We start from the raw sequence: 26494 nt of genomic DNA on the forward strand, positions 1-26494 counted from the left end.
CCTCTAGGAATTTGAGTGAAGTTACTGAAAATTAACATCCTCATTAATTCCATTCTCCTATTTATTCAAGAACTTTCAACGCCAGATACAAAAATCAAAATAACAGAAGTCAACAAGACTTGGGCCTTCTTATCTCTTCCTGTTTCCCTCCTCGTGTCACAAGATCACCCACTTGTCACTCCACACAGCAGTGAGCAACCATCTGTGGCATTCAGCCAAAGCATAGCTAACAACACCGTCAGACGCAGCGCACGAGCAAAGAAGTAAGTTTGTTTCTTTATATTTGTTAATTATTTTATGCATATTAAATTCTCTATTTCCTCTTTTTATCTGTATTTTTAGATTCCAGCGGTCCTTTTATTCGGATTTCTGGGGCTGGCACTCCTCAATATAATACGTCAACAATATAATTGGGCACGATGATTCTCCGCAACTTTACTCAGCTACTTTGCTTGTTATATATGCTATCATACTAAAGACCCACTCGGGTCACGTTTTACTACGGGGAAGTATTCCATATAGTTTGTCTACAATGTTTAGCAATATCTTGCTTCCATTCGATTTTAATCTTCAGTGAGTGCGACTATGCCATTCTTTTAATTCGTTGTTTACCACTTCAGACTTTAAGTCAACAATAACATTTCGCACTTTTAATGTGTTATACATTTATTTTAAGTGTTACCTCAAGACCTTCCACAACGCGGGATTCGTGAACTTTATTATAGTTCAGTTGTTATGAGTTTCGACTTGACGTTTGAGCGCTGTCTTTTAACGGAGGGTAAGTGAATTAATCAACAGCCAATCATAGGCAGCAGATCGCTCCGATAGAGCGCGTTAGACTCCAGATCTGGTTAGCGGTGTTGTCGATCTGTTGTTTACTGTAACCACTTGCTATCAGCTGTGTGTTGTATTGTGCTCAGTTCTTTTCGCGATCTTTGTGTGTCTTTGTGCTAGGTTGTTGTTCGTTTATATTTCGTAGTGTAGAGTTTATAAATGAATTGTTTAGTATTTGTAATAGTATAGCGCGTTACATTGTAGTGAATAGTGTGTAACAGGTGATCTAGTTTATATAGTAGCTTAGTCTAATATTGCTTTCGGTAGTCATATAGTAGGTTAATTTTAGGCCCGTGTGTGAATTTGATATTCTGTCATGTTGACGCCTACGTCTAAGTATGAAGCTCCCAAGAGAAAAAAGCCCTTCGGACTTGGTACTCCACTAAGGAGCCAGGCCCGGAAATTGTTTTTAATGTTAGGGAGTCATTATTGACAAAGCACCAACAATGGCGGCTCGAAAGAATGAGTTGATTAAGTGGTTGAAGAAGCACAATATTTCGGTTCGTGATGACATGGGGAAGGGGGATCTTACGCATCTCTTGAAACAAAACAAGCCCCAGTGTCCAGTTTATGTGGTGGATGAAATAGCCAGAAGGAAGGGGCATAAAGTAGTTCACCTTCCACTATGCCTTTGCCATTTTAACGCCATAGAACTGATTTGGGCCCAAATGAAGGATTATGTAGCTGAGAATAACTGACTCTTCACAGTTTCGGAAGTTGAAAGACTTAATTTCGAAGCCGTAAGCCGTATAAGTGCAGAGGGCTGGAGCAACGTTGTGAGATACACGAAATCCGAGATGATTAAAGCTTGGGAGAAAGAAAGTCTCACGGAAGATTATGTTGAAGAATTTATTATCTCTTTAGGGTCAAGCGAGAGTGAAACCTCAACAGACGATGACAATTCCGATAGTGACTCAGAAATGAGTGGTATATTCGCTTTGTAGGATTATTTCCTTCGTTACGGGAAACTGAATCTAACATCAACGCGAGATCTTCTACATGGTGAGTAGATATTTAATTTTTCTCACGTTTGATCTGTTCGAGCATTAACATATTTTTATCATGTAGCCTTATCCTAAATGTGTTGTGTATTATTGTTCATCTTGTGTGAATCATGTATGTTGCTACAAAGAATAACTGATTACGGACTTATATTCCAGTATTTACACTTCTGTTCGTGTTGTGTATCGTCAATCAGCTGTTTGTATTCGTAGCAATTTGGCACCACCGTCTGACTTCCGGCTAGCTGTTAAGTCGAAACTCATAAAAACGGAACTATAAACAAGTCTATTTTTTCTATAGTTCCACTACATAACACACACAATTTATACCTTTAATATTCTTGTACTGATTTAATTGTGTTTAGTTAGACTACGTTTTTAGCAACTTTTTGGTTACATGGGACTGTTTAATGTTTTTTGTATATCTACGTCGTTTAAAGGTTTTTCTTCTCTGATAATTTATTCTTAATATTTTTCTTACGTCTGTTACTGAAGATGGTATCACGTGCATTGAAGCTGGTGTAACAATAAGAAATAAATATTTCTAACTGTATATTGAAGTGTTGATTAGGTGGAGCATCTACCCCAATCTCTTCACGGTACAGCTTATAAAACACGATCAAAATACATAAAGTCAACATCATCTTCTGATATCTTCAGATCTCAAAGGTGTAAAAATCTCAAACGCATCGTCCCAAAAGTATCTCATAGTGCCGGGATTAATGTCTCGGATGGTAAAACGCTGGATTTCTGAGTTCACATTGAACCCTTGGGCCATAATGAAGGATACCTACCTTCCTTACCTATCAGCAAATTTCATGAGATCTGTCTCTTGGGTCTTTACGGGTTCTTCGTTACTTGCTGAGGTAATCCTTATCTATCTACTCAATCGAAAGGTCTATTCAAGAAATATTTGTATTTATTAATGAAATCACAATGACAAATATTAAAATTCAATATAATTTGGACTTAATCTTGTCCACTCGACGCCACTATAATTTACAACACAGAGGAGCAGAATACTGGTTTGATCCTTTGACTTAACTGCCTAATGGGCATCCTTACTAGAAACCATTGTCACATATGATGAATGAATAAAAGAAAGTCTGGAAACCTTAAATTCGGCTCCCATGTGGGACTGCATGGACCATCATAATGATTCTTCAGGGTCCAGCCCTCGTAAAACGATCTCTGGAGTCTGGGTATAATTAAGGCGGTCCAATCGGTGTGTGCCACACAGTGGTTGTACGGCATGGGCCCTTAATTGAACCGATGTGACCTGCGATTATGTCGTGGACTGACCTATATACATCTGTTACTTTAAAGTCATTGTGGATGATGACCGCAAGGATAAAAGCATATGACATTAATCTGAGTCACTGAGGTTGATGACCATGATCATTCAATTTTTCTAAGCTGAAGGCTAAACACAATTTTTTTACATCGGTTGATGACCAAAGTTTCCACTTTACTAATCCCAGCACATTTAATGCTCATTCAATCAAAGTCAAACAACACAACAATAACAACAACGCTCACAATACTTTGTGTCAGTAAAATCCATTACCTTCGGATATGCCCCTTAAACGTTACGTTAATCTTTGAACTTTCCCAGGAAATAAACTAAGATTTCCAGAATGCATCTTCAAGTTATTCACTTAGTTTTAAGTTATTTCACAAATACGGTTTCCACTTAATTTAATAATTTAATAAATTTAAATGATTTAATGCATCTTAATTGACAATAAAGTCTATCTCCGCGGACGAATGGTTTCTTTAACAAGTCCCTACTCAAATGTTGACGTAGTTACATTTTATAATTGAATGGATGCTTGCAAAAACGGGCTAACCAACAAATTTGGAAAAAAATGAGTTATGTGCTGCCATCAATTGCGGAAGGTTCAAAGTATCTTATGTGAGATGGGCTAACATGAGGCAATCCTCTGTGATGAGATACAACGCTTTGAATTTTATGCCATTTTATTTAGGCCAATTTTGTTATTGCAAAATCGGGCTAACAGACGTTTACGGAGGAGGCCGTAAAGATGGTGTTGCTGTATATGTAGGTTAGCAAACCTTATCCCCATGTATACTAGAGGCTGTGGGTGTTTCTTGTATTTTTGTGCCAGATGAATGGAAGGATTAGTAAAAGGAGCTGAAGTAAGAAAGCTATTTCAAGTAGTAAAAATTACAAGTGATAAGTTTGTGAGCACTCAACCTTTGCTAGAAAAATTAACCAAGAGAATGGTATCTGTAAATAAGCCAAGAGTACTAAGTAGTAAAGTTTCAGGCATACTATTTATGAAAGATGTACCATTTAAGTATTTTTAAAATATTTATATGGTATTGTTGAGGAATATGATTGTGTTGAGCTTCACAAAAGAAACAGTAATGGTGGTCGGCCATCACTTGCTAGTGTTCAGCTGTCACCAAAGTACAGTGTTACAAGGCCAATAAAGCCAGCAAAGCTTAAGGACTTGCTTGAGCTACTTGAATATATCCTTGCAATATATCACCAGTATTACAGAGAACTGACAGCTGGCAATGGCCAAGAGGTGACTAAGGAATCATTTTCCAATGCATTAGAATATGACCCATATGAGGGAAAGTTCTGTCATTTTTCAAAATAAGTCTGAAGCATATTTATGTCTAAAAAACCCACGGCACTTATGCCCTTGGAAGGGCTCTGGCCTGCCCAGCGACCGCTACTCAGCCCGAAGGCCTGCAGATTACGAGGGGTCGTTTGGTCAGCAGGCCGCATTCTCTCGACCGTTATTCTGGGTTTTCGAGACCGGGGCCGCTATCTCACCGTCAGATAGCTCCTCAATTCTAATCACGTAGGCTGGTGGACCTCGAATCAGCCCTCAGGTCGAGAGAAAATCCCTGACCTGGCCGGAAATCGAACCCGGGGCCTCCGGGCGAGAGGCAGGCACGCTACCCCTACACCACGGGAGCCGGCATCTTTATGTCTAGTTTACTGTACAAAACACCTTTTTTGTATTGTATGATCATAAAATAAAGTTTGGTTACGAATCTAAGGTAAACTATTGACTATAGCTAGGTCAACGCAGGAGTCAGTTTTCTTCCATTTTTATATACCTAATTTTCCAAGCACTTTTCATTTTTAATACAGTTCCAATATATGGTATTGATAATTTAAAGGTACTACATCGAGATTAAATAATGAAACAAATATTATTTTATGGTATAATTTATGTTTTTTGACATTTGCAAAAGTTGATTTATCTCTGTTCTGACAAAATGTTGGTTAGCCCGTTTTTGCGAGCGCCCATTCAATTGTTTATAATAGTTTATCGTCGTTTAGAATCGTGCAGCTGGAAGAAAATTTACATAATTTATTTCCAGTATTATATCTTGTTTCATGACATCACACTTTCAATCTAATCTAATACTGGCCATTATTAATACTTGGATAACCCTAATAATTTAGTACAAAACAAATCTCTTTAAGTAACTCGCCGTAAAATGTAAGCCAATTTCTATGTCATGTCCCACCATGACATTTCCACAAAGCTTTGTGCACCCTCACAATATATTAATCATCACTACCATCACTCTATGTTTTGAACAGCCCTGGAATTGGCTAACTTCGCTCATTATACTCTAACCTCGTGGTTTCAAATATACATTACGATCTCGATTAAGCAAAATAATAGTATCTAATAACCAACACGTTACTCCCAGATGAAAATTCAACTAGTTCGCGCACATTAATGATCTCCGTTCTAAAGAATGCAATCTCATTTTCAACACGTAACAAGCAGCACACTCCCGTTGTCTTCGAGCGGCGAACTCCTGATCAGCTGGTGGTATCGGACCCTTACAAGCCTCGCTCTCAGCTTGGAAATAAAACACCTGTCCTACTGCATGTTCACGCTTAACTGGCCTACAAGAATGAAATCTTCGACTTCGCAAACAGAATCAAAATACGATATTCCTGACCAAACAGATATGCCCATAAATGTACTTTTAAAATGTCATTCAATAATTGTACATGTAGTAAATTAACACTCGCGTGGATTCTCTCACACCTTTCCATCCCAACATTACACAAAAATCCTCCTCGGGCTCACATAACATCCCGGCATCATTACAGGCTTCCAATCACCTGATTCGCAAATCCTATCTCAACTCGCACGACAAATCTAACCTCTTGCTTTCAACTCGACGACTCTCACTGACAAAAAGAATGGAATAAACATCCTTAGAATCCACGACGCATAAATTACGCACAATACTTTAATAATGAACAACTTCTCATTAAAATGTCATCGTATTTTAAAAATTGGATTTTCACAAAAATGACTGACAAACTTTACTGTTATTTATTTGTCAATCAAACAGTTTGATGCTTGTTGTTTTAAGGAGCCTAACATCGCAGGTCATCGGCCCAAAACACAGTTTAAACGGACATAGAATAGCATCCCCCTTCGTGACAAATAATCACCGATCTTCATTACTCAACACGACAGCGCGCTCACACCCGATTGAAATTGGGTAACAACGGATATCTTGCACCAATTCCATTTTATGAAATAGAACATTTTTACGTCAAATAAAACATCCTAACTTGACATCACTAAAACATAGGCAATAAATTCATGGAAAACGACGATCTACTTTGGACGTGATATCACTTCGTAACACTCATTAATTACTTTTTACAACATGTTACATGGCATTCGTAATACTTTAAAAATGTATCCAAGCAGAAAATAAAACAAATGACCTTTCGTCATATTTCTGACATTCACGAAACATGTGGGTGACCAACTGTGTCAAAAATACCCACTACAAATACATATAAGTGTGATATCATAAAACAGATACAAAAGGCGTTGAGTTGGCATTCCACCGACCTTAACTGCACGTCAGCTTCCATTTTGGGCTAACCAGCAACCCTGAGATTTTTATTTAGCCAGTTTTATATTTCTGGTTTCACATTTGGTTTTATTCATGTTTTTCCTGGAAAATAAACCATACAAAAAGGAAATACCCTTCGCTTGGCGTCTTCGCTGATCGCACTCGACTGATTGCATTTGTTACCCGCACACGAATTACTTTCTTTAAAACACCATATTTACAACTTCACAAATACTACTTCGGTATCTTGACCGTCTTTCATCAGATTACTTTTGCACTGAACAAATATCTCCACATGGAGTCAAGACCCCAGCCACCTCGGCCAAAATCTATATTTGCTGGACTTAGTCTACTTCTTGACGATCGATTTACTGAACAGTTCAACCCTCTCTCTCGAGCTTCAATTATACAAATGCAGGGGTTTAGAGATGGCGTCCCCTCTTATTTTATAGATTCTATCCCCTCTCTCAGGCATTTTTCCTTGTCGCCAAGAAAATTTGCATGATTTTTCAGACTTAGTGGAAAGGTATTTAAAAGAGTTTTTTCTGTAACCAAGTACTTGCTAACTTGCTAGCGACAGTGTTCATGAACATTTAAAAGTATTCCTTACCAAATTAACTGGTTAAATGACCTCATTTGATAGGCACTATTTTCTGACGACTCGGCGTGGATAAAATAGACACGCGCATCTTTCATAAAATATCCACGGAAATGGCCTAGCACTCTCAAATCTGTCTTACTAAAGACCAATTGTCTTATAGATAAATACAGGACCCTCATTATACTGCGTTCACTGCTAATTCTTTCATTTAAATATACTTATTCAACTTTAACTTTCTTCTGCATCCATCCACCTTCGACACGTGCGGATGACGTCACATCTCATAGCGTGAGAAACACATAGCCACCTTCTCGCCTCGTGTCGCCTCTGCGATATAAAAATATATTTGAGCTTCTCATGACAACTGACATGGGGCCTCGTGTGGTAACTTTAAGATTTAAAATCCTTAGGGCACTAAGGTCATGGGCTCAATATAGCAGGTTCGATCCCAATTCAGTCTGGCGGTGTTTGAATTTGCTCAAATACACCAGTCTCTTGTCAGTAGATTTACCGTCATGTAAAACAACTCTTGCAGGACAAAATTTCGGTGTTTCAGCATCTCTGAAAGTAGCGAATGAGACATAAAGCCAATAACATTATTATTATTATTATTATTACTATTATTATTATTATTATTATCTCATACTTTGTTGTTTATAAACTAAATCTGTCGCCGGGCTGAGTGGCTCAGACGGTTGAGGCGCCGGCTTTCTGACTCCAACTTGGCAGGTTCGATCCTGGCTCAGTCCGGTGGTATTTGGAGGTGCTCAAATACGTCAGCCTCGTGTCGGTAGATTTACTGGCACGTAAAAGAACCCCTGCGGGACTAAATTCCGGCAACTCGGCGTCTCCGAAAACTGTAAAAGTAGTTAGTGGGACGTAAAGCAAATAACATTATTATTATTAACTAAATCTGTCTTTGTAAGCCTATTTCAGGCCGTTGCAGGATTTAAGGGGGTTGTTGATATGGTTACTTTATATAAGTGGCTTAGAACAACATGGTCAACAGCCTCGTGTACTTAGAGTTTGTGAAATTTGCCTATATAGTTGTGGAGTCTTTACCGATGTATTTATGGTTACCATGCGTCAGCACTTATGAAAACATGTCAACTTTCCCATAACAAAAATAGCTGTTCATAGGCGTTCTTTTGTTGGAAGTTCTATAATTTGTCACTGAGCGAGTTGGCTACGAGGTTTGGTTACGTAGCATTTGAGACATAATGGGTTCGAATCCCTCTGACAGCAACCCTGAATATGGTTTCCTGTGTTTTCTCATTTTCACACTTGACAAATGAGTGTTGCAACAAAATAAGTTAAACGAGTGATCAAATAAATAAGCAGTCACATAGGTCCAAGAAGAAGGAATAGGTAGGGTCAGTGGGTGCGAGTGGGGTGGGGGACAGAAATATCTGAAAAGGTGTTTTGACGTCTCTATATTTAATGTCCGTGTAGTTAGTGACTGTTTAATAGATTAGACAAGTCCATTACTTTTACTTATATACATTTATTTTTGAAAAAACACAGCGATTCTCTTCACAATTTATCCAGGTTTTGGACTGTTGTTTATAAGCAAAATCTGTCCTCGTTAGCCTATTACGTGCTGTAACATTATTTCAGAGAGTTGCTAGTGTGGTTACATTATACAAGAACTCTCTGCGTTGTAAGCTGCGCTGGCACCGCTGTGACTAATTCATATCCTTTGTTGTGAAGTTTACCTAATTATTGATTATAGATTTTGGAGATATTTCTATAATTTGAGCATGTTTAAAATTAGCTAGGAGATAGCTTTCTCAATAAATTTCAGCTAATAGCTTTGTTATATTTTGAGTTTTAATTTACTCCAACTTTTGAAGATAGGAGAGAATGCAAAGACACATCATTATTTTAACAGTCCCTTTACACTTCTTATTTCTTCTTTTCTTCAATGTTCTTTTGCATTTTAATTTTTATCTTTCCCTACGTTTAATTGTATTCCCATGTGCATGCAGGCTGAGTTTTCAGTTTCAGTTTTCAAACACTGTATGAGTTCTTTGACTATGGCGGCAACTGGCAACAGTCGTGTTTTTGTACCTCCGAAATATTACTTTCTTTTCCTAGTCTTTCTTGTGTATAGAAGTGCGTCGTACTGTGCTTTCGTATCTACAAGCATCCCTGAAGCAAGTGAAGTGCCGTGTGTTTCAATACTACAATGGTGCTTCGCTCAACGGCATTATACTTTCTCCGCTTTGTCCGTCTCTGATCTCCCTGTGCTTCATCATGTCCGTGTCTCTTCCAGTGAAAGGACGAAAGGTTGCCATGCTTCCTCACGTGCTGTGTTCGTTTTCTTAATTCTTCTTTCTGGCGACGTTCATTTAAATCCAGGACCGCTTAATGTTTATTATCAGATTACCCAGAGTCTGAAAAACAAATTAACTGACTGTATACTCAGTGAACCTGGCCTTCACTTAAACCGTTGTGGTGCGTATAAGTTAGGAAATGTATTTAGGAGGGTATTAGGGAGGTACATTCAGGGAAAAGGGGTTGTCTAGGGAGCGGTGATAAGTGTACAGAGATTTGGAAGTCAAGTAGGGATGACATAAAAATGTTAGTGTTGAACTGTAGAAGTATTGTAAAGAAAGGAACAGAATTAATTTAATAGATATATAGGCTACGTACCAAATATTGCAACAGGAGTTGAATCATGGCTGAGATATGATAATAATGGATGCAGATATTTTCACACGGAACTGGAGTGTGAATCGTAGAGATAGGATAGGAATGCTAGGAGGGGGAAAATTCATTCAGGTGAAAGAAGAATTTGTAAGCTACGAAAAAGTTAATGGTGACAAACATGAAATTCTATCTGTAAGGCTCATTTCTAATGATAATAGGCAACTTGATGTGTTTGGATCGTACAGACCAGGAACGGGTAGCGCTGACACGGATTCAGAAATATTTGATAAGATAATCAGCTATGTGGGAAATGACATGAAACGGAATGTGATTGTAGAGGGAGTTTTGAATTTACCAAATATCAATTGGGGAGGAAATGCAAACGACAGGAAGCATGAGCTAATATGGGAAAGACAGCTGATTCAGAAAGTGATGGAACCATTTAGAGGAAAAAAATATCCTGGAGGTATTTCTGGTAAAACCAGAGGAGCTCTATAGAGAGATCGAAGTAATAGCTGGTATTAATGATCATGAAGCTGCTTTTGTCGTAGTTAAAAATAAATTTGATAGAAAGGAAAGTCTTAAAAGTAGGACTATTAGGCAATACCATATTGCTGATGAAGCAGGCATGAGGGAGTTTTTAAAAAGTTAGGTGGAGAACAGTAAATAAAAATGTAAACAGACTCTAAGGATGGGTTTAAAGCAATTGTTGAGGAATGTGAAAACAGGTTTGTGCCTTTAAAGGTGGTAAGGAATGGTAAATGCCCACCTTATTATAATAGAGAAATAAAGAGATTAAGAAGGAGGTGCAGATTGGAAAGAAATAAAGTTAGAAATGGCTGCGGAAGTGAGGATAATTTGAAGGAACTTACTAGGAAATTGAATCTAGCAAAGAAGGCAGCTAAGGATAACATCATGGCAAGCATAACTGGCACTCATACAAATTTTAGTGAAAAACGGAGGGGTATGTATAGGTACTTTAAGGCAGAAACAGGTTCCAAGAAGGACATTGTAGGAATAATTAATAAACAAGGGAAGGGTGTATGTGAGGATCTTCAAAAGGCAAAAGTATTCAGTCAGCAGTATGTAAAGATTGTTGGTTACAAGGATAATGTCCGGATAGAGGAGGAGACTAATGATAAAGAAGTATTAAAATTTGCATATGATAACAATGACATTTACAATAAGATACAGAAGTTGAAAACTAGAAAAGCAGCTGGAATAGTTAAGATTTCTGGGGATATACTAAAGACAATGGGTTGGGATATTGTACCATATCTGAAGTACTTATCTGATTATTATTTGGATGATGGAGCTATATCAGATGAACGGGGAGTTGCTATAGTAGCCCCTGTGTATAAAGGAAAGGGTGATAGAGATGAAAATTACAGGCCAGTATGTTTGACATGAGTTGAATATAAGCTTTGGGAAGGCATTCTTTCTGATTATATTAGACATGCTTGCGAAATCAATAACTGGTTTGATAGAAGGCAATTCGGTTTTAGGAAAGGTTATTCCACTGAAGCTCAACTTCTAGGATTCCAGCAAGATATAGCAGATACCTTGGATTCAGGAGGTCAAATGGACTGTATCGCGATTGACCTGTCAAAAGCATTTGATAGGGTGGATCATGGGAGACTACTGGCAAAAATGAGTTCAATTGGACTAGACAAAAAGAGTGACTGAATGGGTTGCTATATTTCTAGAAAACAGATCGCAGAGAATTAGAGTAGGCGAAGCTTTATATGACCCTGTAATAATTAAGAGGGGAATTCCTCAAGGCAATATTTTTGGACCTTTTGTTTGCTTATATATACAAATGATATGAGTGAAGAAATGAAATCAGAGGTAAGGCTTTTTACGAATGATGTTATTCTGTATAGAGTATTAAATACTGTAAGTTACAAGATTGTGAGCAACTGCAACATGACCTCGATAATGTTGTGAAATGTGCAGCAGGGTTAAAAGTCAGGTTGTGAGATTCACAAATAGGAAAAGTCCTCTCAGCGTTATTTACTGCATCGATGGGTTGAAAGATCCTTTTGGGGATCATAGTAAGTATTTAGATGTTAATATAAGGAAAGATCTTCATTGGGATAATCACAAAAAAGGGATTGTATACACAGCGTACAGATCTCTGCACATGGTTATGACGGTGCTTAGCGTTTGTAGTAAGGATGTAAAGGAGAGGGCATATAAGTCTTTGATAAGACCCCAACTAGAGTATGGTTCCAGTGTATGAGATCCTCACCGGGATTACTTTATTCAAGAACTGGGAAAAATCCATAGAAGAACTGCCCGATTTGTTCTGTGTGATTTCCGACAAAAGAGTAGCGTTACTAAAATGTTGCAAAGTTTGGACTTGGAAGAATTGGGAGAAATAAGACGAGCTGCTCGACTAAGTGATATGTTCCGAGCTGTCAGCGGAGAGATGGCGTGGAGTGACATTAGTTGACGAATGAGTTTGAGTGGCGTCTTTAAAAGTAGGAAAGATCACAATTTGAAGAAAAAGTTTGAATTCAAGAGGACAAATTGAGGCAAATATTCATTTATAGGGAGGGGAGTTCGGGATTGGAATAACTTACCAAGTTATAATGTTCAATAAATTTCCAATTTCTTTGAAATCATTTAGAAAAAGGCTAGGAAAACAACAGATAGGGAATCTGTCACCTGGGCGACTGCCGTAAATGCAGATCAGTATTGATTGATTGATTGATTGATTGATTGATTGATTGATTGATTGATTGATTGATTGATTGATTGATTGATTGATTGATTGATTGATTGATTGATTGATTGATTGATTGATTGATTGATTGATTGATTGATTGATTGATTGATTGATTGATTGATTGACCTGAATTTAGCGAGTTTTATATCCTGTGTTTTGCAGAAACTTTGTTAGCTGATTTTGTCTCGGACGGTGAACATCCATTCTCATCTAACTTTTCAGTGTTCCGTAAAAACAGAGGTACCGGTAAGCGTGGGGGTGGTGTAATGATTGCAGTTAGTAATAAACTTAAAGTTCGTCACAGACTCGACCTGGAAACCGAATGTGAGATAACCTGGGTCGAAATTACGATCTCCAGAAGTAAAATCTTGTTAGTTTACTGCTTCTGCCGCCCACCAACCGGTGATATCACAGCGTTAGAAGATTGCATTAATTCAATGGTTTTGGCAGTGAATAAATCCAACGATATTGTGCTAATCGGTGATTTCAATTCACACATATCCTAGCAATCTACAACCACTGGAACAGTAACCGACCCTGCGAACTCATTTTTTGTCAAATTTCATAAACGGTCTTTATCTATATCAGTTCTGCTGAAAACCCACCCGAAATCCGGCAACATTGGACCTCCTCTTCTCTACAGTAACTAGTGTTAGTGTATCTGGTAGCAGAAAAATTCTTAGCGCTGACCATGACTCAATCGACGGCAGCCTCAGCCTACCTGCTTATCGACATAAAGACTTCCCACCCGCTGCGAGGCAAGCATTTTCTCTATGGAGTAAAGTAGACTGGCTAATTGTCAATCAGGACTTGTCATCCGTCCCTTGGTTCTGGTTATCAGCTGAGCGTGGCGTCAACATTGCTGTTTCCCTGTTTGAGGATTTAATATTTACTACTATTAAACAGCATGTACCTTTCTCCAAACCCAGAACACACAAATATCTCTCCTGGCTGAGTGCTGAAATTAAACTGCTACTAAAGAACAAAACCCGTGTGTGGTCACTCAGTAAGTCTATCCCCAATTCACACACGTATAATACTTGTAAACACCTCAGTAAAAATTTCAATTCGCATCTTAAGAATGACTACAACCGCCACATCACTTCTATAACTGGAAACCTTACAAACAACCCTAAAAAATGTTGGACCCTCATTTCATCACGTAGAAAGTCGTCCCGGATACCACTGAACCTTGAACTACATAGTGATGATGTCTCAACTGAATTCAAGTCTCAAAAATTCAATGATTACTTTCACTCTACCTTTACGCCTCCCGCACCTATCACAGAATTACCACAGATCAATAGTGTTTGAAGTTGCTCACTTTCACAAATATCAACGACCCCTAACGAAGTTCAAAATATTCTCGAAAGTCTCCCAACAAACCTCTCCACCGGGCCCAATGATATTAGCCCTATATTCTTCAAAAATACTTCTGCATCTCTCTGTGCACCATTGTCTACAACTTTAAACCTGTGTATAGCTACTGGTACATTCCCCGACAGATGATAGCACACCTATTTTCAAATCTGGCAACAAACATTATATCTCATCATAGCGCCCAATATCTACCGTCCCGATACTATCCTCTGTCCTTGAAAGAATAACCCACCGCCGACTCCTTTTTTTCACACAGCCGTACCCATCTGAAGAACAACACGGATTCACTCCCGGATAATCATGCCTCACAAACCTCACAGTTCTCAATCACCATAGCATTTCAGCAATAGAAAATGAATCTCACTTAGATGTAATCTATATAGATCTGGCCAAAGCATTCGACTCAATGGACCAAGCACTTCTTCTTCATAAGCTTGCTACCGGATTTAGTATCCATAGCCCCGTCTATCATTGATTCTAATATTCCATTATGCACACTTATATCACTGGTCGCTGTTTTCGTATATTCCATTAATTAAGGAATTAACCTGCCTGTGTAGGCACAATGTAAAACAACCGGCAAAATTGTCATTTATCCACATTTTTCAAATTGAAGTCTTATTTATTCATTTTTCTTTCATACATATGAAAGGCAATATCAGCATGTTGATATTGGTAGAGATGGGCCGTGATAACTGTGCAATCGTGTGATGTCAGAGGGTCAGAACTTCGACTGGTCAAAAAAACATCAGTTAAGATTTCAGTGAACAGGTACACGTCTGTGCTTACAGATGGTTGATGTCTTGCCTCACATAACCTCTCCACACGTTCCAATCCCCACTGTCCCCCACCACATACGGCTGCCTCTAGTTGTGTTATATCGGAATGTGAGTTAAGATTGCCGGCCGTAATTTGAAATATTAAAAAATACCATTTCATTATAATGTAAGTAAACATTAAATAATGACTGTAAAAACACTACATAATACACATAAAGTAATACTGAGTCAAATGCCATCATCACCAATACCCAGTACATTGAAACTGTTCAAGAACTGAAATTATTCTAACACTGTCTGGCAATAGTTTAGAAGTAACAAGTTGCTTTTACGTCGCAAGGACCCACAGGTCTTATGGCGACGATGGGACTGGAAAGGGTTAGGAATGGCCGTGGCGTTGACTAATGTACAGTAATTTAATGTGAAAATGGGAAACAAGGAAAACCATCTTCAGCCCTGCCGAACGTGGGATTTGAACCCACTACCTCCAGAATGTAAGCTTACAGCTGCACGGCCCGAACTGCATGGTGAACTAGCTTGGTATGCTAAACGTAACTTTTTCTATTAGGATATTATTCTTCACAGAACACAGAAGTAAAGAGCAGTAAAGAATTGCATTAGAAAACTCATCCCTTCCAAATGGAACCGAGATAATATGAATTATTATGAAGCTACATCCCTTCAGAATAAACCTGAGGGAATGAGAAACATTACGAAACTGTGTATCTTACATGAAGTATACACAACCACGCAGTTTGTCCGGCAAAAGAATAAAAATGATACATTCCCAAATCGTGAGGATATTCGTAAACTGTGGATAGCCGGTGGCCGGAGAGATGACACTTCAATCAATCAATCAATCAATCAATCAATCAATCAATCAATCAATCAATCAATACCGACCTGCATTTAGGGCCGTCACCCCGGTGGCAGATTCCCTATCTGTTGTTTTCCTAGCCTTTTCTTAAATGATTTCAAAGAAATTGGAAATTTATTCAACATCTCCCTTGGTAAGTTATTCCAATCCCTAACTCCCCTCCATATAAACGAATATTTCCCCAAATTTGTCCTCCTAAATTCCAACCTTACCTTCATATTGTGATCTTTCCTACTTTTAGAGATACCACTCAAACGTATTCTTCTACTAATGTCATTCCACGCCATGTCTCCACTGACAGCTCGGAATATACCACTTACTCGAGCGGCTCGTCTTCTTTCTCCCAAGTCTTCCCAGCCTAAACTTTGCAACATTTTTGTAACGCTACTCGTTTGCCGGAAATCACAAAGAAAAATCGAACTGCTTTCCTTTGGATTTTTTCAGTTCTTGAATCAAGTAATCTTGGTAAGGGTCCCATACACTGGGGCCATACTCTAGTTGGAGTCTTACCAGAGACTTATATGCCCTCTCCTTTATATCCTTACTACAACCCCTAAACACCCTCATAACCATGTGCAGAGATCTGTGCCCTTCATTTACAATCCCATTTATGTGATGACCCCAATGAAGGTATTTCCTTATATTAACACCTAGGTACTTACAGTGATCCCCATAAGGAACTTTCATCCCATGAACGCAGTAATTAAAATTGAGATGACTTTTCCTATTTGTGAAAATCACAGCCTTACTTATAAACCCGTTTATCATCATACCAAACTTAGAATCTAACACCTGTTTAATATGTTCATCCTTTTTCAAACAAGAAGTTTTTTGAAAGAAAGTCATCATCTGCCAAGTTTTGTGCAGATGAGTGTACGTTTTTGACAGTTATATTATGTAGAGCAGTTGTGAATAAAATTGCTTTCAATATTAATGAATATTCTAAATATCATATTTCTTTTTATAGTCCTGTCTTTCTATGCAAATTTTAAAGAAATGAATCATTTTTTCTTCCCATTGAATGACCACGTCTGGGATACTTGTAGGTTGTGGAACTCCAAACTTCACAAGGGATTTTATGAGGCTGGTCACTGATATTCAATTGTTTGGCATTTGAAGATGATGTGATTTACATCCCCAGTATTTGCTTCACTACAGTAACATTTGGATATGACGATGACGCTGATATCATTTGGGTGCTCCAGAAATGTCCCGTAGTTAAACCTCATCCGTTGATGTTGGTCATGTGTCTCCTGGTCCATTTCAAATCTGTATGGCATGGTTTTGTAAAATCTTCCATGGTGTTGTTTATAGTGGATGTATCCTACGTAGTCCATTTGCTGAAGGAATGATGCTTGTCTTGTGTATGAAAGTTCCTCCAGGATAGGCGTAAAAATAGAAATTGCCCATTTCGTGTCCCATGTTTGGCTAATCTGTCGATTATATCCTTTGATCCGTGAACAGGCAACGCCATATCCTAATGTCCAAGGTGTTGGAGGTATATATGCATTTCTTCGGGAATTTCTCTCTGGATGTCCAAATTTTCTGGCAGCACTTGGATCAAGGATGTCATTATACAAAGACCCTGTACGTCCTTTGATCCATAAAGAGCCAATGTTGTATTTCAATATATTCAAGAGCAAACACTGTTCCAAGATGTCAACGGTGTATATATATTCAATCTGGAATTTCTCTCTCGGTGTCCCAATTTCATGATTGAATTTTGAGAATCATAGATGATGAGAGTCTTATGAAAATCTTAGATTTGCTGTAATACATTGCTTCTCGTATAGACAGGACGTCCACTGTGATGACGGGCGCTTTTCTGGATAGAGGGAAGGAACCATATTCGTTACTTTGTGTGCAGAAACTATGCCAGTCTACAGAATTCTCAAGTTTTGCACCATCAATGTAAATGTGAATTTATTCTGGCCATATGAAATTAATATGTTTTATAACATTCTGATTTGTATTAGGTTCTTGTTGAAAATAGTTATGATAAATAAAAGCAGGAACCTTATACATCGAGCAATTAAAAGTAAATTGATGAGCTGGAATTATGGGTGATTTTAAATTCAGAGGTAGGTATACAGTATTTCAGATCGTGGAAACATTCCAGAAGAAGTGATAGTTTACAAAATGCATGCTTCCATTTCGTGTACTGGTTATTAAGTCGCTGTAAACAAACGATTATTGGATGGTTTTCCAAGGTTGACTACCCAATATAAATTTTGTTGCCAGAATGTTTCATCTGAATTGTAGTAGCACTATATGGTCTTCTACTAGAAGAGCATTAATAGGCGTTGGTGACATTGCACAAGATAAATTCTAAGACCAAGATTTAGTAAGATGTTCAGTTTCTTTTGAACGTACAAAAGTTGATTCAGAAGTCATCGCAACTATTTCTTCTCTCGAAGAATCTCCAACACAGGAAATGTACTAATTACTTTTGAAAGTGTAAGATTATAGAGCATCCTTTGTCCATGTAAAGTATGTCATTGCATACGTATAATGTAGATCATAATATGGGACCCTTGGAATCGAGTCATAAAGGATATCTTCACATATTTTCAGTAGTTGGTTTCACAAAATTCGTTTGGCTGTACCCAACAAAGTCTAATACGACGAAATAAGTTATTGTCAAAAAAACTGGAGACACAGAAAGCAATTTTCGGAAACCGTGTACAAATAATATCTGACCGAGGATCAGCCTTCTCGTCTCATGAATTTGAAGATTACTGCAGGACCGAAAACTTCAAACACCTGCTTGTTACCACGGGATTGCCACTAGCGAATGTTCAGGTAGAGAGAATCGAGTCTATGATTGCCTCATTACTTGCAAAACTTTCGATATCGGATCCAACAAAATGGTACAAGCCTGTCGAGGCTGTGCAGCAGACCAACAACTCTACTTACCATCGTAGTATTGGAAGGACACCGTTTGAACTATTAACAGGAGTCAGAATGAGACACAAGACTAGGATTGCTGACCTCATCCACGAAAACGTAGTAGAAATATTTGAATAGAAAATCTGAGGAAAGATGCAAAACAGAAAATCTTCAAATTTCTGCTGGAAAATAAAAAAGTATTTCAACCAACAATTCCTGCTCTGCTGGACAGTATCAGCTGGGAGACTTCGTTGCAGGACCAGGACTCAAAATAAGGAAGAAGTTTATAGGACAGTATCAGGTTACTAAAGTGAAACCCCAGAACACTTATGACGTGTGTCGTGAAGGTTAACATAAGGGTCCTAGACAAACTAAAAGCTGTGCTGAGTATATGAAGCCATGGACTGATGGTTGTGTCATCCGGGACGGATGACCAGTAGGATGGCCGAATGTGGGAGAGTGAATCATATGGGCAGTGTCAAAGACGACGGTTGGTGTGTGTCAACGGAACTGTAGGAAAAAGGTGCAGACAGTCAATTGCCGTGTGTTGATATGCTCACAGTTCAGCTAGGACTTGTGTGTTGTGTTCATCTCCTGCTTGTTTGTAATTCATTGAGTATTTCTATGTTCAGATATATTAGTTGTATAATAAATCTCTCTCGAATTCCGCATTAATATACTCAGGACTCCACCTTGTTGGGATTCTTTGCTAACAGTTATTCATAGACCTTTGAATCTAGTTTTGCATATGAAGTATGCGATACATTGTCGAATTAAAATGTTTATGGCATACATAAATTTGTTTGGTATGTTGGAAGTTTGTAGTTTCTGTAGTAGAAGCAAAATGTTCATTTTGTTGCAAACAGCCTTGATGCCCAGACAAGGTGCAGCAAGGTATCCTCATGAGTGGAAAATTCTTTCAATATTCAGTAGTCAGTATGCTGAGGTGATCCATAGTTCATCTTGCTCACCGAAATCCATGTTGAAATGAAAGCAGTAATCCATTATGCTACATAAACTACTGCAATCTATTCTTTACCAGTCTATCAAGTGTTTAACCACACAGGATGACAGCACTACTGGTCTATACGATTAGGATACGCTGGAGTCCTTGCCAGATTTAATACTGGTACAACAATTTGAGTTATACTCTCAACTGGTAGAGGGAGATGTGTCCATATAGAGTTATAAATGTGTAGGAATACTGTAAGTGCTGACAGAGGTAAATGAGATACAGAGAATATTGGATGTTGTCCCTTCCTGGTGCAGTGTTCTTGCTGTATCTGAGTGGCCATTGCAGTCCTGTTATTGTAAAGGATTGAATAAGAACGTGATCCAGTTGATCCATTGACTCATCTGTTAAAAACGTGTGTTGGGAGACAAATGAAGGCGCAAAAAGTTTGGAAATTTTGTCAACATCCAGTCCTGTATTGACACTGGTGAGCACAATTTGCTTCACCCTCTGTAGCCCGTAACGTGAGTCCATATTATTGGTAATGGTGTGCCCATCTTATCTTTTTGTAACTTTGACACTTGCGTTGCTTCGAATAAAGTTTTACTTTAGCATCATTTCGTAGGTTATCCTATGAAGAGTTACGTCGGTACTGAACATAATCTTGTCTGTGTTTCGTTATCAACAAACAATTTTCCTAATCTCACCACGGAGTTGGTATTACTTTCTTTTGTGTATAAGAACGATTTCCAGGGATTGAGATTTTAGCTGCAGAGTGAATTGTTTCCAGCAGATCATAATAGGCCTATGTAGGGGCTGTGGAGAACGTCATCTGCAATTTTAGAGGTAAATTTAAACCAGTCTCCACATAATGTACTTCACTTTGTCATGGGATATATAATCTTTGGAGGAATACAATAGTCAAAGAGTGTACTTTCAAATGAAAATGCGCTCACTAAGTCAGACTGAAGAAATTAATAACTATCAACTGCTCACTTCTAATAACGAGCCGTTACTGGGAATTATAATTGCAGGAGTTGTGTTAATGGTGTAACAGTGTTCATCCTAAATAGTAGGCCTACTATGTTCACTGTCGCATTCATTCCTTAACTGAAATACTCTAAAATTACTTAATGTTATAATATTTTTAAGAAACACACACGTAATTGTGAGTTTTCTGTACTGGAATTTCTCTTTCTGGTTTTCATAAAATAGTAAAGTGCTAAGGTGTACTTATTTTAGATACATATCTTAATCTTACTTTCTTGGTTACATTCAGCGGGATCTGCCGAGAGTCGAGAACGACGACATTGAAGCACTTCTTCAACTGAAGCTTGACAAATATGAAACCACGTTACTTGGAACAACTAGTAATGGTTTTATCGTGTGGGACTTCACCCAAGAGGCAAAAACAGACCAGGCTGTATTTCTTCCCCTTCCACATGGTGTCAGGAACATTTCAACTCGCATGTTGCATTCTAATTCTTGCATGGTGTCAGCAGCAAGAGACTATGTGGTGGCAGGCGTCAGGTGAGTTGAATTAATATGTTTTCCATTTCATTTGTACCTGTCCCTAAATTACATTGTTCTGATATATTGCTAAGACCAGTGCTTTTCAGTCTATGTCAACTGAAGAACCTCAATCTAATGAGGAAGGTAAACCTACGAAAATGATCATTATTTTTACAGCATGCATATAATTTCACGTGACTACATTTGTATTGTACCCGGAATGCCAGTACAGCAAGTATTGATTAAATTCTTAAAGTAATTCAGGGTGCGTCTGTTAGGCAATCTGCTTCATCCAATAACGTGGAACGCGTGACGCAAGTCTCGCTGCTAGCTGCCAAGGACATGCCACGCCATGTCATATCACCTGATTCCTTGCCGATTTTGACAAAATTCTGAATTAACTGAGATACCGGCAAGTGAATAACATCATCCTGTGCGCTGTTTAATAAACCTCGACATGTCCAAATCTCAACTAAAACCCTTCGTAAGAGCAAGTTACTCGACGTTATATAAATTGGCGACATCTGTTGACGTATCACGCCTAGCAGTATATGAGCCGCTGAGAGCCAAAGTAGTCTAAGTCAATTTTTCCTATTCTGAGAAATTAAAGGATTCGCGTTTCGTTTCATGTAAATTCAGGCTTTACAAGAATTAATGATTCATTTGATGAAGTATGCAGGCGATATATTAAAATTATATTTAATAAAGACATTTTAGTTATTTGTTCCTTAAATTGCTTTTTATCGTTTCTAAAATTTGGAGTGCCACTTTTCCTGTAAGCAGTTTACTCCTAGCGAAAGGTAAAGTGGTACAAATCAAGAGTTGTACCACTCTTCCGATAAATGTTTTGGCGAAGGTGAGTAAAAGGAAAATGTATAGGTTGTGTTTTAACCTCTAATATGGCAATGTATTTATAAAATAATTGTTAACGAAACATAATGTTGTGCAGTAGATGTGAAACTGCACGTACGGCTTCCATTAGAACTTTTTCTCTCACAGATTGAGTTCAAATAATTGCACTGTTGTTAAATGCTAGCTACCCAATCTGATCTAATAGTTCAGCAGTACGGACACTCATAAATTATAAATAAATTGTTTTGCCCAAATGTCAAAATTTCTGAAAATTAAACTGTCATGCTGAAATTTAAACAGACGTTATAATGGAAGATGCCAGTTTACTCAATTTCACAGTCTACGTTATCTTCCTCTTGTAATGGATCGACATATTGAGGTCCATACTCCATAGCCGAATTCACCGGAGGGATGTATGGGAGAAGGGTCATCATGTCTCTGTTCTTAGCCTCGGTGACAGGTCGCACAGCGTTGTTGAGAGGGATGAGTTGAACACCAGACAAACGAGGACGGCCACGAACACGATGTGAAGAAGTAATGTCCAAAGTTTTGAAATGTATTCCATCATCAAGAGATTCCTTGTAGATAATTTATTGAGGAGAGTCTTTCTGAAAACGAAGCCATCGAACATGAAGCCAACTGAACTTTTCATTTTGCGTGTTCATCTTTCTAAATGTTACACTTTTCTCTATGTCTTTTGTTGAGACAAAGTCATTCAGAGCCATTCTATGAACAACGAAGGGTTGTTTTCTGGTTGCCTTTCGGATGGTATTACACCAATCATCCGGAAAGAAAATTTGAGCAGTTCTTGATTTTCTCTCGATAACTCCGAAATGGCGATCGTTTTGAAGATAGCATGGACTTATGGTCAACCACTTAGATTTCATTTCTGGAGTTCTTTACAATCTCTATCCAAATTACTGCAAGTTTGGAATTCCGATTTTGACCAGTTGCTGCATTATTGTATGCTATCACAGGATGAGCATCATGGGCATGGAGTTCATCATGCTTTAGAAGGAAGGAACCTACTTCTTGGGAGCCTTTTGATGCCAAAGTCTCATCCCAAATGTACATAAAGCCATCGTCTGTTTTGAGATCTTGAATGCCACATTTATACACATACAAGTTCCTCAAATAATAGGTTTTTGATGTTGATACCTTTGGGAAAGCCAGTGTTTTCTGAAGATCGAAAGTTATGGCTATGGTATTTCACTTCCTTGACTGAGTTTTGTGTCTTGGCCGTGACGCTTGACTTATACCACTATTCCTGTAAATGCGCTCCACTCTGGCGTGATGGGAAGAATGCATCTAGCGCTCTCAAGCGTCTCCCATGGGAGTTATCGTTATACCACTTCTTCACAAGAAATTTCCATGCGTTATAAGTGCACTGAGTGGTATAACTCAAAAACTGAGATTTCTTGACTTAGACCACTTTGGCTCTCAGCGGCTCATATAAAGGCGACAGCCAGAAAACTGGTCAGCTTATTCACCACCGGGAGCTCTGCCTATGAGACTCGCCAGTGAACGACGTGACTACAGCCCGTCTTAGGACGAAGTTATACTCCGCTACCACTTTAATTCCACGAGCGGAAACTTTATCTCTACGAGGAACTTAGGATTTCGCGAATGCGAACTGGACTTCGAATTTTTCAAAGACTTAGAAACTTTCTTGGTGAGTTGAACTTGCACTTCAAACCATCGTGTGTACGAACTTAAACAATTTCTCTCCGAATTATCTACATTTGAACTCTGTATATTTTATCTGAGGATGGCTTTAACTTCGTTAATTGTGCTTAGGCAATAACCTTGACATTTTTATTAACAAATAACTTTGATTTAATATGTGAAATGCAAACTTTAGTGGAATAAACTTTTCCAACTGACAAGTAGATACTTGTGTTCGTAAGGAATAGATAATACATCTAGTAAAAACAATTTATTCGGACACTCAATCCTGGTGCCGACAAGTTTCAAATCTGTGTAATAGAAAAGTTTCATATGAGATTAGACTTACATTTCAGTGTTAACTAACAGTGTTCATTTCCAAGAATAAACTCTTTCCATTCACCTCATAGTGTTGACTGGCAGTGTTCGTTTATACAAATAGACTCTTCATTTAATTCTCTGAATTAATTCAATCTTTCTTGGTGTCACAAGTCACCACAAGTTCGATTTGAACATTCGACCATAGTTTAATTTCTTTCTGAGTGGCAAGTCACCACGATTTTGATTCTAATTCAGTTTCTGCATCTCCTCCGTAACTACAAATCAAGTGTTCGTTTCAAATTGACATTTGGACCTAAATCAATCTAGTGTTATTAGTGAGAGTTAGTTACTTCCTTTTATGCAAGTGCAATCCGTATTTGAGGGATACTGAATACGTTGATGCTGGTGGAATCCGGGGAACTTTCTAAGTGTGGACACTCGTACAAGCAATTAACGAGTGAGGTGAATCCTGCATCGAGACAGTCCAGAACATCTAGACCAACGAGAACCGCCGCCGTGGAAACGTGATTCCATGGTGTAGAGCTGCCGTCGTGCGAACGTGGTTTCACGGTGTGGAGCTGCCGTCGTGCGAACGTGGTTTCACGGTGTAGAGCTGTCATCGGTGGAACGTGGTGCCGTGGGGATGATATCGCCTGTCGATCGACGAGGAAGACAACGCGCCAGATCAGATGCACTTGTAAAGGCGATATATTCTTGCATTACTAAATAAACTCAGTTATTTTAAAAACATAAAATTATTGAACAAAATCTCTCTCTCTATCCGCTCCAGTAGTGTGTCGTACTCGCCCAGCAAACTCTCATGCTCAATCGAATTAATGAACAAATTATGGGCAGTTCCGGGTACATTACTTGCTTAAAATAAAACGACTCGTGATCTTGTAGAACTTCAGCGAGACTGGTCTGGTTTAAAAAATTGTTGTGCCTGGAAAGTCCTCTATTATTTGTTATCTGAGCTTTTGCATTGTGAAATCTACAGTCACTCTCTCATATTTAGAATCTATAGTTGTACCATAGTTTCTGTTGTTGCGTTAAATTGTCATAATAGTAGCTACTCTACTGATCAGATACCTGTATATCCTTGACTTTCTCTCGGTCATGGATTCATTAAGTAAATTCATAAGATATTTTTTAAAAGTGACTTACTTTATTATAGGAAGAATCTCTACGTATGGAAACTTGAAAATGGTGACCTAGTGAAAGTTCTTGATGCCCACTTCGGAAGAATTATCTCTCTAGAACCTCTTACCATCGGAAATTGGAATTCGGTAAGCTATGTGTATATTTATGTATATTTATAAATAATAGGATACTCCTTTTCCTTAGTTCTGGATCACCTGAAACTGAGTAGAAAGCATTCATTTTATTGAAATCCAAATGGTTTTTGTTACTTGCATTTCATTTTCTTATTGCAGTTGGTTGTCTATTGTTATATTAAACCTTAAAAGTGTTTATACGCATCCTACAAATCATTACGTTTTTGTTTGTTCTAGATGTTATACAATGTAACTTTCCGGTTGGTCAGATTTATTAGCTCTTTTGAAACAACTTAACACAACTATTAACATCTCTCCCTCAAGGGCCTTAATTAAAAGAAATTGAAACATACAACTATTTATAGGGGTGAAACTAAACTTCGTTCTCCCCTTTTACAATTAAAATCAGCAAACATAGCACCAAGACTTGTAACAAAATTGGACTCCACTGTAATATTACAAAAGTTATTGGATTGTTGAATTTTGCATACCATGGGTCTTCCTGTTATCGCAAGACGAGGATCATGTGCTGACATTCCTTCAAATTTGCTTATTACCTTATCTGAAACAATTAAATTCCGAAAACGAATCTGGGTGGCATGCCGGGATTTTACTCCACCAGTAAAGAATGTTGTAAGTTTATCTGTAGTATTAATTGAGCAATACTGATCATCTTTGCCACGCACATTATTTCAACAACAAATAAATCTCCTCCATTTTGTGTCATTTCACAACATAACATCCATTTCTGTATATTTCATTTCAAATATTTATTGTTCACTGATCCTTTCACAACACAATATGCCAATACATTCACGTTATAAACACTCACACTACAAAACAAAAATGCACACAAATGGCCCTCCTAATATCTAACTCGTAAGAACGAGATACCACCTTCTACCTTACTAGCGGATTGTTCTCATTTACTCAGCACACCCCTAACCTAACATATATACACTGATTCTACAATCTTGCATCTAGGATCTTAAGTTCCCAGTTCTCAGCTATCGTAGTAGATATTCACATCCTCTCAGACATCACCATATAGAAATAACTCGTCACTGATTGAACTACTATACGGCGTCTCCGAGAACCGTAAGAAAAATGTAGTTAGTGGGACGTAAAAACAATAAAATTATTATTGAATTACTATACAATGTTACACGATTTACGGTTATGTCAGATCGCAAAACCATCTGGCTCAAATAATAAAAGGGCCGATGACCTTAGATGTTAGGCCCCTTTAAACTACAAGCATCATCATCATCATCATCATCATCTTCATCA

The 26494-nt window shown here is 38.1% G+C and overlaps 1 protein-coding gene across 1 annotated transcript in view; it reads left to right on the forward strand.

Annotated features, from left to right (window-relative positions):
- The window catches only part of LOC136863533 (NACHT and WD repeat domain-containing protein 2), a 638416-nt gene that overhangs the window by 442807 nt on the left and 169115 nt on the right, over positions 1 to 26494 (forward strand). Inside the window, exons 21-22 of the mRNA XM_067139918.2 lie at positions 20860 to 21110; positions 25105 to 25216. Of these exons, the coding sequence (XP_066996019.2) occupies positions 20860 to 21110; positions 25105 to 25216 (363 nt within the window). The remainder of the gene's footprint in view (positions 1 to 20859; positions 21111 to 25104; positions 25217 to 26494) is intronic.

This window comes from Anabrus simplex, chromosome 2 (assembly GCF_040414725.1).
Source record: "Anabrus simplex isolate iqAnaSimp1 chromosome 2, ASM4041472v1, whole genome shotgun sequence".
Classification (NCBI taxonomy): Eukaryota; Metazoa; Arthropoda; class Insecta; order Orthoptera; family Tettigoniidae; genus Anabrus; species Anabrus simplex.